This window comes from Maniola hyperantus, chromosome 15 (genome assembly GCF_902806685.2).
Source record: "Maniola hyperantus chromosome 15, iAphHyp1.2, whole genome shotgun sequence".
NCBI lineage: Eukaryota > Metazoa > Arthropoda > Insecta > Lepidoptera > Nymphalidae > Maniola > Maniola hyperantus.
The window spans coordinates 1,920,186-1,934,107 of record NC_048550.1 but is presented as its reverse complement, the minus strand read 5'-3'; the positions used below and the strand labels follow the sequence as shown (position 1 = coordinate 1,934,107).

Sequence of the window (13,922 nt, the reverse complement as noted above, 5' to 3'; positions counted from 1 at the left end):
TTCAGATAGTTCTCATCCCCTTTGGATGAATCACGGAAAATTACGGGTTCGCAAACATAGTGAATGTAGGGACGTACACATTGACAGGGCGACAGGCTAGCTTAGCGCGTGGCGAATATCGGAACTAACGTTGCCGTCAAGTGTCCCCTTTGTCCTTGTTTGAATATTCAGCCTATATTCTCCAACAGCGCCTCCCTGTCAATGCCATTGAAGTGCCAAGAGAGCCTTGTCGCACTGTACGTAAATTTTTCACTACTTACACGTGTGGAGGAGCTTCGAAGAAAGCTTTCTTGTAATAGAGCTTGGCCTTTTCCTCTGTGTAGATGGGCAGGTTCTTATAGGGGTTCACGGAGATCAGTACGTTGCCAATATACGTCTGCAAAGAGTATTGTTTTATAAATGTGATGTTTTTATAATGAATAATGAAAACTGGAATTGAGCTATATTTTTAATTAGGGTAAGCAGTGCTTCTAAGCCTCTATGAGCTGCACGCTACTGCTATTATGCACTCACACAGATGATGTTCTCGTGGAAGCGCTTCCTCAGGTTGTCTATGAAGGCGGCCTCGGAGCGAAAGTCCCTCTAGCAGCACGAAGTCCTGGCCGACGCGGTCGCGGTGCTACAGCGCGTGCTCATAGACAATATAGAGTCACTCACATAGATGATGTTCTCGTGGAAGCGCTTCCTCAGGTTGTCTATGAAGGCGGCCTCGGAGCGAAAGTCCCTCTAGCAGCACGAAGTCCTGGCCGACGCGGTCGCGGTGCTACAGCGCGTGCTCATAGACAATATAGAGTCACTCACATAGATGATGTTCTCGTGGAAGCGCTTCCTCAGGTTGTCTATGAAGGCGGCCTCGGAGCGAAAGTCCCTCTAGCAGCACGAAGTCCTGGCCGACGCGGTCGCGGTGCTACAGCGCGTGCTCATAGACAATATAGAGTCACTCACATAGATGATGTTCTCGTGGAAGCGCTTCCTCAGGTTGTCTATGAAGGCGGCCTCGGAGCGAAAGTCCCTCTAGCAGCACGAAGTCCTGGCCGACGCGGTCGCGGTGCTACAGCGCGTGCTCATAGACAATATAGAGTCACTCACATAGATGATGTTCTCGTGGAAGCGCTTCCTCAGGTTGTCTATGAAGGCGGCCTCGGAGCGGAAGTCCTCGAGCAGCACGAAGTCCTGCACGCCGACGCGGTCGCGGTGCTGCAGCGCGTGCTCCATCACGCCTTGCACCGACTCCGGCCGGAGGAGCCTTAAACAAGAGAAGAGGAGAATTAGTGGGGACAACTCTTGGTGAAAGAACTATAATCACGCATAAAAATGGCACATCTACGCAACGATCATTATTAAAATTTAATTTGTAACAGGTCGGTGACATTCAGATTGAGTCTACTTACGACCTTAATAGGCAAGACTCTGTGTTGTCTTGTCTTGGACTAGAGCGGATGGGAGAGAACTGGTTTTGTGTCTTGGTGATGATCTGATGAAAATCTATGGAGATGGAGGGCGGAACTCTTCAACGGAACGGGTAGGTAAATTACTCGCGATCAGCGAAATAATTTAAGTCCATATAGACCTGTAATACCTATCTGATTACATCGCTACTTTCAAAGTTCATTATGTTTATCAGCGGTTGACTGTAAGCAAAAATTGATATGTCATCGGTTTATACTTTGAGACAATCGCGTTATTCTCGGAACCTAGAAGCAAAGAACATTCAAACATGCATCCGGTTGATAAATGCATACATTTTGAAATTAAACTAATATGTCTAACTTTGCAAGCTCGCAATAATTCTTATCGGTTGGCATTTTAACCTTTTAGGTATCCTAAGTTTCCTTGGTCCTATGAGGAACCGACTGTGAGTTTGTGAGGGACCTTATAGGTAGCTAGGTAGGCAACTTTTTGTACAAGAAAAAGTAAAGTAAATAATAAAAACTACGACGCATGCACCAATGAACATTTATAAAAAACGACTATTTTTAAACTAAACGACGAAATATTTAGGCATAGTATTACAAAAATCTGTGATGTTATACTTAAAGTACTTACTTATTTAATTTTAAATACGATCGAGTGGAACGTGGAGAATTCAAACTCAAAAAACGTTAGCAGAGAAACACGTTCGAAGATGAGTTTTGGAACACCTACAATTTACAACTTACAATATTGATAACAAGTTTAGTTCGTCATTTAATTGGAGATTAAACTTATCGTTTTCATATTAATTCTACGATAAAATGTATAAGTAGGTACAGACCGTAACATACCATCAAGGTTGTGCGTAGGATGAAAGCGAAAAATTAATGAAATAGATATGACGCTATGTGACTGAGTATATCGCCGAAATAATTACTCTACTGACGTGTCACACTTAACTTTGAGCTATCCGGTACGATGCAAAAAGAGATTAGGCCTTAGGGGTATGGGGTTTTATATACAACTTTACAAGTTCTGTAAATCTACCTTCCTAAGACCAGTAGGTCGATTTCGTAAAACCTGCATCAATCATTATTACAATCTCAATTGTTCTGATTGGCTGAATTTGTGCGATTCTTGTTGCAACAATGCATTGTAGCCAATAGTGAGCGAGCGTTAACCAATCAGAGATGATTGCGATCGTGACATTGTAGCTGTCATTCTCCCGCAATCGCGCAGCTGGTTAGCGCGTTTCGGGCAACCAAGACTCATCAAAATGTATAGGTAGGCCATAAATGGCCATATTTTTTTATAGCTCCAGCCTCCAATGAACCGTAGACAGTGGTGCCTGATATTAATTTTAATTTGAAACCACCACTCATTCTTGAAAAACGTATATCTGGATAGACAGACAACGTAGTGATCCTATATTAATAATTAGGAGTTTCTGTTTTCCTTTTGAGGTAACGGAACCCTAAAAACTGCAAAAAGTAAAGTGAAACGTTTTTACTTATGGGTCGCAATTAGTAAAAAACTTATTAAGTCAAAATAATTATATACCTACTTACATAGTTAATTATTTTGATTAAACTACTCACCGCTTAGATCTCTGTTTCAAAATCCTAAACAACAGTGCGTACTCCTTAGCTTCGCCAAAACCCATTTTTACTTTTAATATTATTTTTTAAAACAAAAAATATATTTTCGACTAAAATCTGGACACTACAAAAACCTAATAATTTTATTATGAACTAAGTACGAGGCTATTTCTTTAACCCAGAAGACTTTTCATCAAAACGATTGAATCGCAAAAACTCTTCGAAAATAAACTTTCGCACTGCAAGTAGGTATTGTTTGTAAACACGGGACCCATTTAGTGGTCAAAGGGAGACTGAGAGAGTATAGGCAGTAGCTACTGATAAAGTACGGAATAATAATAATCGTTACAATATAAATATCAGTAACGAGCCTGGGAACTGTAAACAATGTAACTGTTGTTATAATGTGGTCATTGACGGATGTCCGACGGCGACAGCTTATTACGAATCCAGGATAAAGATAAAAATGTATTTTTGCAAGGGCCTGATAAGGGAACTCTATGCGGCCTCTATGCATCGTGTTCCTATTTCCGAGGGTCGTGACGTGATCCCTACTAAATACTATTTCAGGATTTCTTTCAGGATTACGCAGTAGGCTCCAAGATCATTCCGATAAGAGTCGCTGCAGGGCAAGCTGCAGTCGGGTTTTTTGGAAATTTTTCTAAATTAAGTTTTAGGCTCTTGACTCACGCCTAGTCTTGATGAATTATGTGCCTAGAATTATTATTATTCAAGGGTCGGATCAACAATTTCCTGAAAAGACGTATTGGCGCGGAAATATATCCTCTGGCGCGGAAAATGTTTATGGGCGGCGGTAAATCACTTATGATCCGCCTGCTCGTTTGCTCGCTATTTATAAATAAGAAAAGAAACTTCTTGCATGTTCTCGGTGTGATTCTGAAGCCGACTTCAGATTTTACCTGTCGTTACAAAACCATAAGACTGCTTTGACAGCGTACCATGTCTACGTACCATCCAGTGTTCATCAGTGCTCCGATATGGCCTAATAATTTGGGGAAAATTCACAGATGTAAATAGGGCATTTTAGTGCAGAAAACGTGTAGCCATTCTCAGTATGGCAACATATCATTCGTGTAAGCCAGCTTTTCAAACTCAAGATATTGCCGCTCTCTTGTACCTATGCATATTCAAGAGATGGCAAAGTTTGTAGAACTGAACTAGCACATTTTTAAACTCTTCATGATAATGTTGAAAAAATAATTTATGTAACATCTTTCTTATACTTACTTACAATCATGCAATAAATGAATAAATCTAAATCATGGGTAAATTGCGTCCTACGAATTCATCGGGAAGAATCAAATCGCCAAAGCTGAACAAATATCTGGTATTTAGCAGAATGTCAACCGCGCTGGCATTATCTTCGTAAATACCGTGACATTACACGTCTTCGCGCTGGTTGACACAATTTTTATGGTTTCCTGTGAATTCGGATTAGGTTAGGGCGGAATTATTGGGGTTCCTTCGACGATTGGGACCATAATATTATTTAGTCAGACGAGAGTACCAATTTTTTTTACTAGACGACGGACGCCCACCTAATTCGCATCGATTTAGGTTTTTTAAAATCCCGTAGGAACTCTTTGTTTTTTCTGGGATAAAATGTAGTCAATGTCCGTAGGATGCAAGCATAGGCACACCGAGGCGAGATTCGCGCCTCCGTAAGCCCGGGAAAGCTTTAGTTGAAGCTTAAATTTTAACGTTAAGAAGCCGCATCGCGTATTAACTGCCTCTGCTGTTGTGCACTGCGCTTTTGTACAATTTGTAGATGGGTACCAACTTTGACAAATCACCTGGCTATGCTTGGCTACAAAAACCTTGAACTGTCTTTGCCCAGCAAAGGTCATTAAATAGGTCGTCAGTTGTTACTTCGACGAAGTACCTGACTATGCTGGATGAAGAACCTTGGACATGCCCACCTCTAGGCTAAGTAAAGTTAGCAATTCCTTATTTCTATATGTTTTTATATCAGAAGTTTCCAGAAGACATATTGGAGATGTCTCTCAACAAGCTCAAAGTTTTCATAAAACCTACACTTATTAAAAAATCCTATTACAATGTAAAGGATTATTTAAATGATAATAAAGCTTGGGAATGAGTTGCTTAACAGTTTTGTGATAGTTCTAATAGGTTTATTAAGTGATTTTGTAAAGTGGTGATAATAAAAAGAATACCCGGTTGAGTTTGTTGTGGGCTCTTCTCAGACTTGGGCGCGCTTCGAACCGTCGTAGATTAATTATCACCACTATCATCTTACAAATTAACATTTTTGACCATCAGTAAGCGTGTTACCTATTCTGAATCAATAATTTGACTTTGACTTTGAACTGCCTTTGCCAAGCTTAGGTCATTATTAACATGACGTAAAGTACCTAATTATTTGCGTAACCTTTAAGAGATTAACCACGTCTAGTCTACGGCTTCAGTCTTGGGCATTACCTTCGCGGTAAGTACGTGACTAATATCGTTTAAGTACGTTTTCCTGAATATTTACCTACTTACCTAACCTATTTGTGACCAGCTTGCGACACTTTATGTTAGGAACTTGACATAAACAAGTACCTATAGTCCGCGACAGGTTGAGATTGCTATAGGGGTATCGAGTCGGGGGGACGCCCCGCACACTCGCGCGTCACCTGCGCTCGCCCGCAGTGGGTTAGCGGAGGGGCTGTGCGGGTGTGCGGGGCATATCGAGCGACTTCGTCCGCGTTGACTATATCAATTTCAAACCCCCATTTAACCCACTTAGGGATGGAATTTCGAAAAATCCTTTCTTATTGGACACAGCTACTCTTTACTAAGAAGTTTCCTCCAAATTTCATGTCTCTAGGACCAGCGGTTTAGGCTGTGCGTTGACATACTTATTATAAGTCAGTCAGTCAGTCAGGACTTCGAATTTTTATATACCTATAGGTACAGATATTGCCGGAATACCTATACTTAATTATTTTATCTGTGTCACGGCTCTGCCATCTATATGCAGGTAATTTTCTAAATAAATAATTTGATTAGATAAGTGTTGTGTTGTGTCATTTTCCACATTACAGTATTGTTCATACTATTTGGTTAATCATCCTTCCGTTTGTCTAGGACTTGTGACATCATGCTTAGTGCATTCAATGCGCATCCTCGGCGCCTGGCAATGACCCAGTGCCCGTGTTCCGTTCGCCGTACGTCGTCAACGCATTCCCCTATGTGACTGCTATAAGATGTCAGCACACATATGGGATCGGAAAGGGATCGTAACCGTAACGCCTTTCGCCTCGCTGTCAACCAGGCGTCAACCTACCGTATGCACGTAACGAAAGCGTATCAGCAGCGCCTGTACGTCAACTCGGCTACAGCTAGGCGACACCGCGCTTACGCCTCGCCGCCCGCTGGCTGACGTTGGCACCAGATCAGTTTGAATCCAAACGTTAAGTGTAGCGCACGGTTATGTCTTGGTTTACAATACGAAAAGCATCAAATACGAATATACGAATATACGAATGGTTTAGAATACGAAGCAGGCAAGTCGCGGGAGGGGACAGGGGCAAGGTTGGACGAAGAGATGTGAGCTCGGGGACGATGAGCCGTAAGCGCGGGAATGCAAGTTCGGAGCCTGTTCCGAGGCGAGGCGATTACGTTATGATTCCGATTAGTGTGCGTTGCAGTAGGGAGTTTAATACAAATCTTCTGAACGGCTCGAGGCGATACGGTGACGATCCCTTTCCCATCCCATATGTGTGCTGAAACCCTATAATAGGAAGACCCCTTTCGGAAGTATGGAAAGAGTGGCTACGATAAATAGGTGCGATTCAACTCTACGACGCGACGTAGGACTATTAAGTAGGTATTAATTAAAGTACTACGATGCCGGTTTAGGATTTTTCAAATCTCGACTCTAGTATCATAAGGTCGGATGTGGATTTTTGCTACTTTTCAGGAGAGCCAAAACAAAAATGCTAGGGAAATCGGGTCATAATTTCTTAACTACTAGAGATACAATTTCAGTTGTTTTTGTAATATTTAACACTTAACTGTACCTATCATTAACCATTACTAGAAATACTTTATCATTAATAAATAAAATATAAACTCACAATTTCTTCAAAATGGACGATATGCGACTTTATGCTGGTAATATTCGTAACTGTGCTAAAAAATTGTGTGCATAAGTTGTAAACCGACTTTATGGCTGCAATTTTTACTATTACAAATTTGAAATAAAAGTCGGATCTATTACTTAATATTTCATAATACGTCTTAACTGATTATTCATAAGTAATATTCGGACAAAAGATCACAGTAGTTATCTCACAAAAATTATTTAGGAGTTTTGTGAGATAGCAACAATGTACCTATCTGATTTTTCTGAAACTGATTAGTTAGATCTGAAACATAATAATTGCATTCGCCCGGTAGTCTGACCATTGCATCCGTGTAAACCTTGTGACTTCTGAATGAATGAAAATAACATTTACAAATTCACAAATAAAGCCCATTAATTTAAAAACAACGGCCAAAAATTGGAAAAAAAAATTACAAAGTAATTAGAAACCTACAGTGGGCCAAATATTTTTTGTGGAATTGCATACATGACGGTTACATCAATATAGAAATCTAAAACATGCCAACATAGCCTGATTTTCCTTATAATGATTAGGTACGTAAAGTAAGAATGGAGGTCAGCAGGTGCCTACTGCAAAAGTTGGTTATATTTTAACGTGGATAATGGTTTCTCATTATGTCGTATATTGGGCGAAAGCGGGGAAGAATTTTAAGTTTACATGTACCTATAACATACTAATGAAATACAAAAAAGTCTTCTTTAAAGTAGTTTTTATAAAATAATAACACCCAGCATTATTGCGTTAGTTGTAGCCAGGTAATATATTCCGAAATCTGAAAATCCCCGCCGTTCTTATTTTTTTTTGATATAACAAACGGTCCTGATATATCACCTTTGTAAAGGGATGTGGTCTTTAAAAATATGTTGTAGTGCCAAATCAAACTTATCAAAAAGTTTTGTTTCCTTCGCATGTTCTTGTAAACTGTGACCAATCTCTTAGTTTAGTAATTTGCATTGTTTTCAGCTGTTCCCTTTTTTTCTATTTGTGCATGGACATCTCCACGTAGGTACATTTTGCATTTTAGCATAAAGCTTGTGATTTATCATCTTTTAGTGTGGTAATCCTTATAATAATCATAAGTAAGCCATAACGATTATCATGCTCCGATTATGACCGACACAATTATCAGACCACAAAGTCAATTCTTCAACAATTTCGAGAATACTTTGTTTCTTCTCTAGTAGATTAATGAAATAAGACAAGATACTGTTTTATTCCTTCCGCTGCAGCTGATGTTTTCAGACCATATTAAAGTAGCAACACTGCTGGTAGCATCATGAATCGTTTTTAAGGTGCAGAAACTACGCAGGTATAAGGATTTACTGTTAGTCAAATCCGGCATTGCCACTTTTGTAATAAAAAAAATACTTTCTGCTTTCTTGAAAATTCCATTGCTTCTGTTTCGACTGTTCTTTTTAACAGATACTTATTTAAACTGTTTCTTTCGTGTTTTAGTTAAGTTTTTTATTTTTTTACTTTCACTTTTATTAGTTGTTTAATTAATAAATTAATTTATACTACATTTATATTTAAATTAACATAATCTAAAGCTTCCTATAATTAGGTATGTTTCGTTAGAATCACTATCATCACATATTGTAGGTGCCTTATAATTTCTGCTCTCGATTAATATCAAATTCGGTCGATTATAAGACGGGTAAAGAAGAAAAAAATTGATTAGGTACTCTAATTTTTTAAGGCTACCTTAAAAACTAGGGCAATAAATTTTTGAACTGATGATTTGAACTGTGATTCATAAAAAACACCATAAATGCACGGTTTTTTGCTTAGTGGGGTTCTATTATAATATATGTTTAGATTTCCATGGTGTGATTTTCGTGGTCCTAAAAGATTTTCTAGTCTACATTTTCAAAATGTCTTCAGCTTTATTCTGGCTCTTTTCTTTTTTCCCGCAGTTTAGTCCAAAATTTTGGTGAAATAGGATGGATCTCTTACCTATTAATCACATCAACTTTTATGTAGTCACAAACAAAAAGCTTTATTTCAACTTACTTCCATGAATTTTATTGCAAAATTATTTATATTACAAGGCAAAAAGTCTTAAATGATTCACAGTCCAAATATGAATACAAAAACTTCGAAGCATAACATCTGTTGTGATTTTACCTAACAAAATTATTACATATTTTAGAAGCAGAAGTGCGTAACTGCAGTACCAGCTAGTATTACAAATAAACTTATTTCGTAGCATAATGGTCGAACTCAAAATACATCTATCATTTTTCTCCATTGCTTTGGTGCATACATACGCAAGTCAAAAAATATAATTATGGTTCTCCAAATTTTTAGAATGTGTTCAGATACGACATTATGCATGTATTTATCTTTGCAACGAAAAGAGATAGAAATACTGGTGTCAGCTTGGCAGAAAGAGCCCGAAATGCTCATTACCTTTATGTAAAAAAGTGAGTTTGGTCGGAAGTACACATCCGACCTTATGATACTAGAGTCGAGAAATATCCCGTGGAAGCTTTGATATTCCGGAATAAAAAGTAGCCCATGTCCGTCTCCGGGATACAAGTTAAAAAAAAAAAAGAATATTAGCCAAGTTAAATGACTAATATTCCCCTTTCCTCTCCAACTAAGCGTAAAGCTTGTGCTAGGAGTAGGTACTCCTCACTCCTTTACCCGTTGAGCTAATGAGGCTCAAAGCTTTCTTTGAATCCTTTTCCAAAAATCGGCTAAACGGATGGGCCTTTAACAATGTCGTGGTTAAACTCTTTGATTTTCCGGGATAAAAAGTAGCCTATAACCCCGAACTGCAAACAAATCTTGTACCAAACTTCGTCAAAATCCGTTAGGTAGCCTATAGGTACCTACTGTGGTAATGCTAAAAATCTGCTGCTGAAAACTGAAAATAAGCGATCGCTAAATGGTAGGTATAGGCACGTATAGGTAAAGGTCATCATCATGATCAACTCATCGCCGGCTCACTACAGAGCACGGGTCTCCTCTCGGAGTGAGAAGGGTTTTAGTCATAGTCTAATACGCTGGCTAAGTGCGGATTGGCAGACAGGTATAGGTGTCTACTGTCTAGCGTAAAATCTAACGATCGTAAAATTAATAAATGTGCAGACTACTCCAATACAATAGTAGTATTTCTTGCACATCTTAGTATCAATCAATCTTTTCAATTCAATTAGAATTGATGAAGTCAGAACAGACAATGGAGTAAAAGTGAAACAATACCGCATGATGAAGTGATGCCTACGACTTCGTTCGCGTGGATTTAGGTTTTTAAAAATCCCATGGGAACTTTAGCGTTTAAACTACCGTGAGTGATTTCCATTATAAATACTATCTGTCCCGGCTTACTCACGTGTGTAGTCGACGTTAGCCCGACTAGTTTCGAACCCATCCGGGGTCCTTTTTCAAGGGAGTCGACTACACACGTGAGTAAGCCGGGACAGATAGTATTCCCATGGGAACTCTTTGATTTCCCGGGATAAAAGTAGCCTTTATAACACTTTCCATAGGGCGATTGTCTAAAACCTGCAGCAATCATTATTACAATCTCAATTGTTCTGATTGGCTGAATTTGTGCGATTTTTGTTGCAACAATGCATTGTAGCCAATAGTGAGCGAGCATTAACCAATCAGAGATGATTGCGATCGTGACATTGTAGCTGTCAAACAACCGCGGTAGGGCCACGTCTTTAACTGTCAGACAGACGGATGGACAGCGTAGGCTTAGTAATACGGTCCCGTTGGTATCTTCGGGTAACGGAATCGTAGAGTACTAATATCATTTAGAGCACAATAGTGTAGTCCGCGACAGGTTGAGATGCCAATCGGGGTATGAGGCGGGGGGACGCCCCGCACACCTGCACGTCACCCGCGCTCGCCCGCACCGGGTTAGCGCGGGGGCTGTGCGCGGGGCGTTCTCTCCCCGATTGCCATCTCGACCTGTCGCGTATTATACGTAATACGTACTACGGAGTACGGATATACCCTTCGTCACGTTCGTTGTCCCATACGTTCCATGGCTATTTGTGGTAAGACTGGCAAGTGCTTACCGCTTACCAAAAACGCGGCACTGCGGAGTCAGTCACCCTGCGGCCGCTAAATAAAGACATGCAGTCACACACCGGCCGTATACAAATGTACTATTTATGGGAAACGTGATGGTTGCCATGGGAAAATAACCAGCTTAACTCAAACAAAAACAATGTACTTACCTACCTACCTATCACAAAGATGTGCCCAATTTATTATCTTAGTTTCAATCAATCAATCAATCAATCAATCAGCCTATTTGCGTCCACTGCTGGACATAGGCCTTACCAAGAGCACGCTACCACACACGATCCTCCGCCTTCCTCATCCACCCACTTCCCGCTATCTTCTTAAAATACCTATCGATAGGGCATCGACATCAAATTGGTCATTAAAAATTCAGGCATTAAAAATTGGTCGATTTTTAACCGGCTTTATTCATAGGGGTTCTCGTACCTAACAATTATAAGACGTAAGCTCCTATCCCTGTGACGTAAATTTCAATTTTCGATATCTTACAGCCGTACTCAGAGCCGCTAATCGTTACTTAAGATTGAGTTAAAACGAGACAGATTTATGTGAGAGATATAGCTCTGTCTCGTTTAACTCAATCTTAAATAACGAATAAGCGATTCTGAGTGCGGCAGTTAGCACTTAAAACCGTACTAAGGAAGCTACAGTTTTTAGCCAAAACTCAGAACTAATTTAAATAAATTGTTTAACTGTAGGTCGTAGAGGCAAGGTCTGCCTACTCGTGGAAGTAACGACCAAAGCCCAAAAATCTTCTAATTTAATTAAAAGATTTATCTCTTTGTACAAATTAGACAAGTCAATAAAAATATGACAACACCTTCGCACTTTTATTGATAGGTACTTATTTTATTGAAGCTTTTGGTAAACTTAGGCGGTGCAGTACCCGTAGTACAAGATTTTACGTCTCACCAAACCAAACCAAATTCGAGAGTCGAAATACTTCCGCGTTACAGTAAACTGGATCTTAAACGCCTTGTTTTAAAGCTCAAGTTTGTCTACACTTCTACAGCCAGCGCTCCAAGCGGAAACATTGCGAAATTAAAATCAGTGGCATTGAATATTTGACTTCAATTCAAGGCTGTTTAGGTCCATTTTACTGTTACGCGGAAGTATTTCGACTCTCGAATTTGGTTTCGTTTCTTGAGACGTAAAATCTTGTACTACGGGTACAGTTTAAAATTTTATGACCTCAAAAATTAAGTAACCGTGGGAGCTAAAAATCGCTTTAACATTATGTTAAGTTTGAAAAACCCGATAAGTACAATACTTACTAGTTACTACTACATACTTAATGTAAATAATTATAGGTAGATACATAATTATTTTAATAGCATGGTAATTTACTGATGGTAATCTAATTTATCAACTTAATATTATTCATTAGTTGAACTTTCCTTGCCCTTGTTCCTTTTGGCATGTAAAGATGATCGCACAGTGCTACAAGAGCCGTAAGAGGCGTAGCAGCCGTACTCAGAGTCGCTAATTGTTACTTAGCATTGAGTTAAAACGAGACAGATTTATGTGAGAGATATAGCTCTGTTTCGTTTTAACTAAACTTAAGTAACAATTAAGCGACTCTGAGTACGGCAGTAAGAGACCTATCAACATTGAGCGCGCTCAATCTGCGCTGTGCTGTACTTCGGCTAAGCTAACTTTCTTGTGCTGTTTTTTCTACAAACAACTGCGCGGTGTGCTATACGACTGACAGCGCGGCATAGATAGACGAAAGATTGAGCGAGATGGGCAGTGCGATGACGCGCAAGCCAGCACGTATCGTATTATCTTTGCCATAAGTTTTGATTTTTAAACACAGCAAAGCAGTACAAAGCGCAAAGGTTTTGTTTGTATCTTCATTATAATTGAAGAGGAGCGACAGAACATAGCACATCACGACGCAGCATAGCTCAGTGTTGATTGACCTCCCTACGGTCGTCTAGCCTCGTAGGAGGTATGCGATCGGTTTAAGGCACCCAAAATGACTAATAGGTGATAACATGTTTATTTACTTTCGCCTGTAGACTTTCTTTATTTTAGTGCCCCAGCCTGGGCCGGATGTATTAGTAAACGACTGTTAATGTAGTGTCATAAATTATTACTGATCAATATTTATCTTTTTGTAGATTACGATCTTAAAGAACCGACTGGCTAATGATAGATGTTAAATTGCAATTAATGATTTAATGAATTACTTACATAACATTTTAGTTTCGGTCTATCATCTGCAAAACAACTAAAATTGGTCAAGTGCGATTCGGACTTGCACTCGCAGGGTTCCGTACAAGATATAGCACTATGTAGGTACTTTAAGGTTTTTTAATTTGCATAGCGGCCATCTTGTAATTCACCGTCTTGGTTTTTTATGTTATGTTTTCTATTGTCAATGATTTAAATGTATGTTCATAAATGTACTTATTTTGAATAAAATATTTGATTCTAATTCTGATTCTGATTCTGAAGGGTGCCAACGGGAACCTAAAAACTAAGACGGCGAATAACAAAATTATTACAAACACTCCATATTGGTTTTCTTGCGAATAATCACCATCACTTGATGGAGAGTGGTCTTGTTTTCCAGCGCCATACCTACTGTAGAAAAGTTGTCCAAACACGAAAAGGAAAAGAGAAAACTGTTTATATATTCAACAATAACATCAAAGTTTGGCGAATCAGGGATAACAAACCGTTACTCGTAACATATTCGTAACCTATTCGATCGAGAACGTGGCTC

At 39.3% G+C, this 13,922-nt stretch overlaps 1 protein-coding gene across 4 annotated transcripts in view; it reads right to left on the bottom strand.

The window, feature by feature from the left end:
- Positions 1 to 13,922, bottom strand: part of Myo61F (Myosin 61F) — a 52,498-nt gene that overhangs the window by 11,800 nt on the left and 26,776 nt on the right. For 3 of the 4 annotated variants that reach the window (XM_069503211.1, XM_069503213.1, XM_034976612.2), the window contains 2 exons: positions 1,090 to 1,246; positions 261 to 376 (listed from right to left, as the gene is read on the bottom strand). In XM_069503211.1, the coding sequence (XP_069359312.1) occupies positions 261 to 376; positions 1,090 to 1,246 (273 nt within the window). Of the gene's footprint in view, positions 1 to 260; positions 377 to 1,089; positions 1,247 to 3,011; positions 3,092 to 13,922 lie in introns of those variants that run through there. The other variant, XM_034976611.2, reaches the window with a different exon arrangement.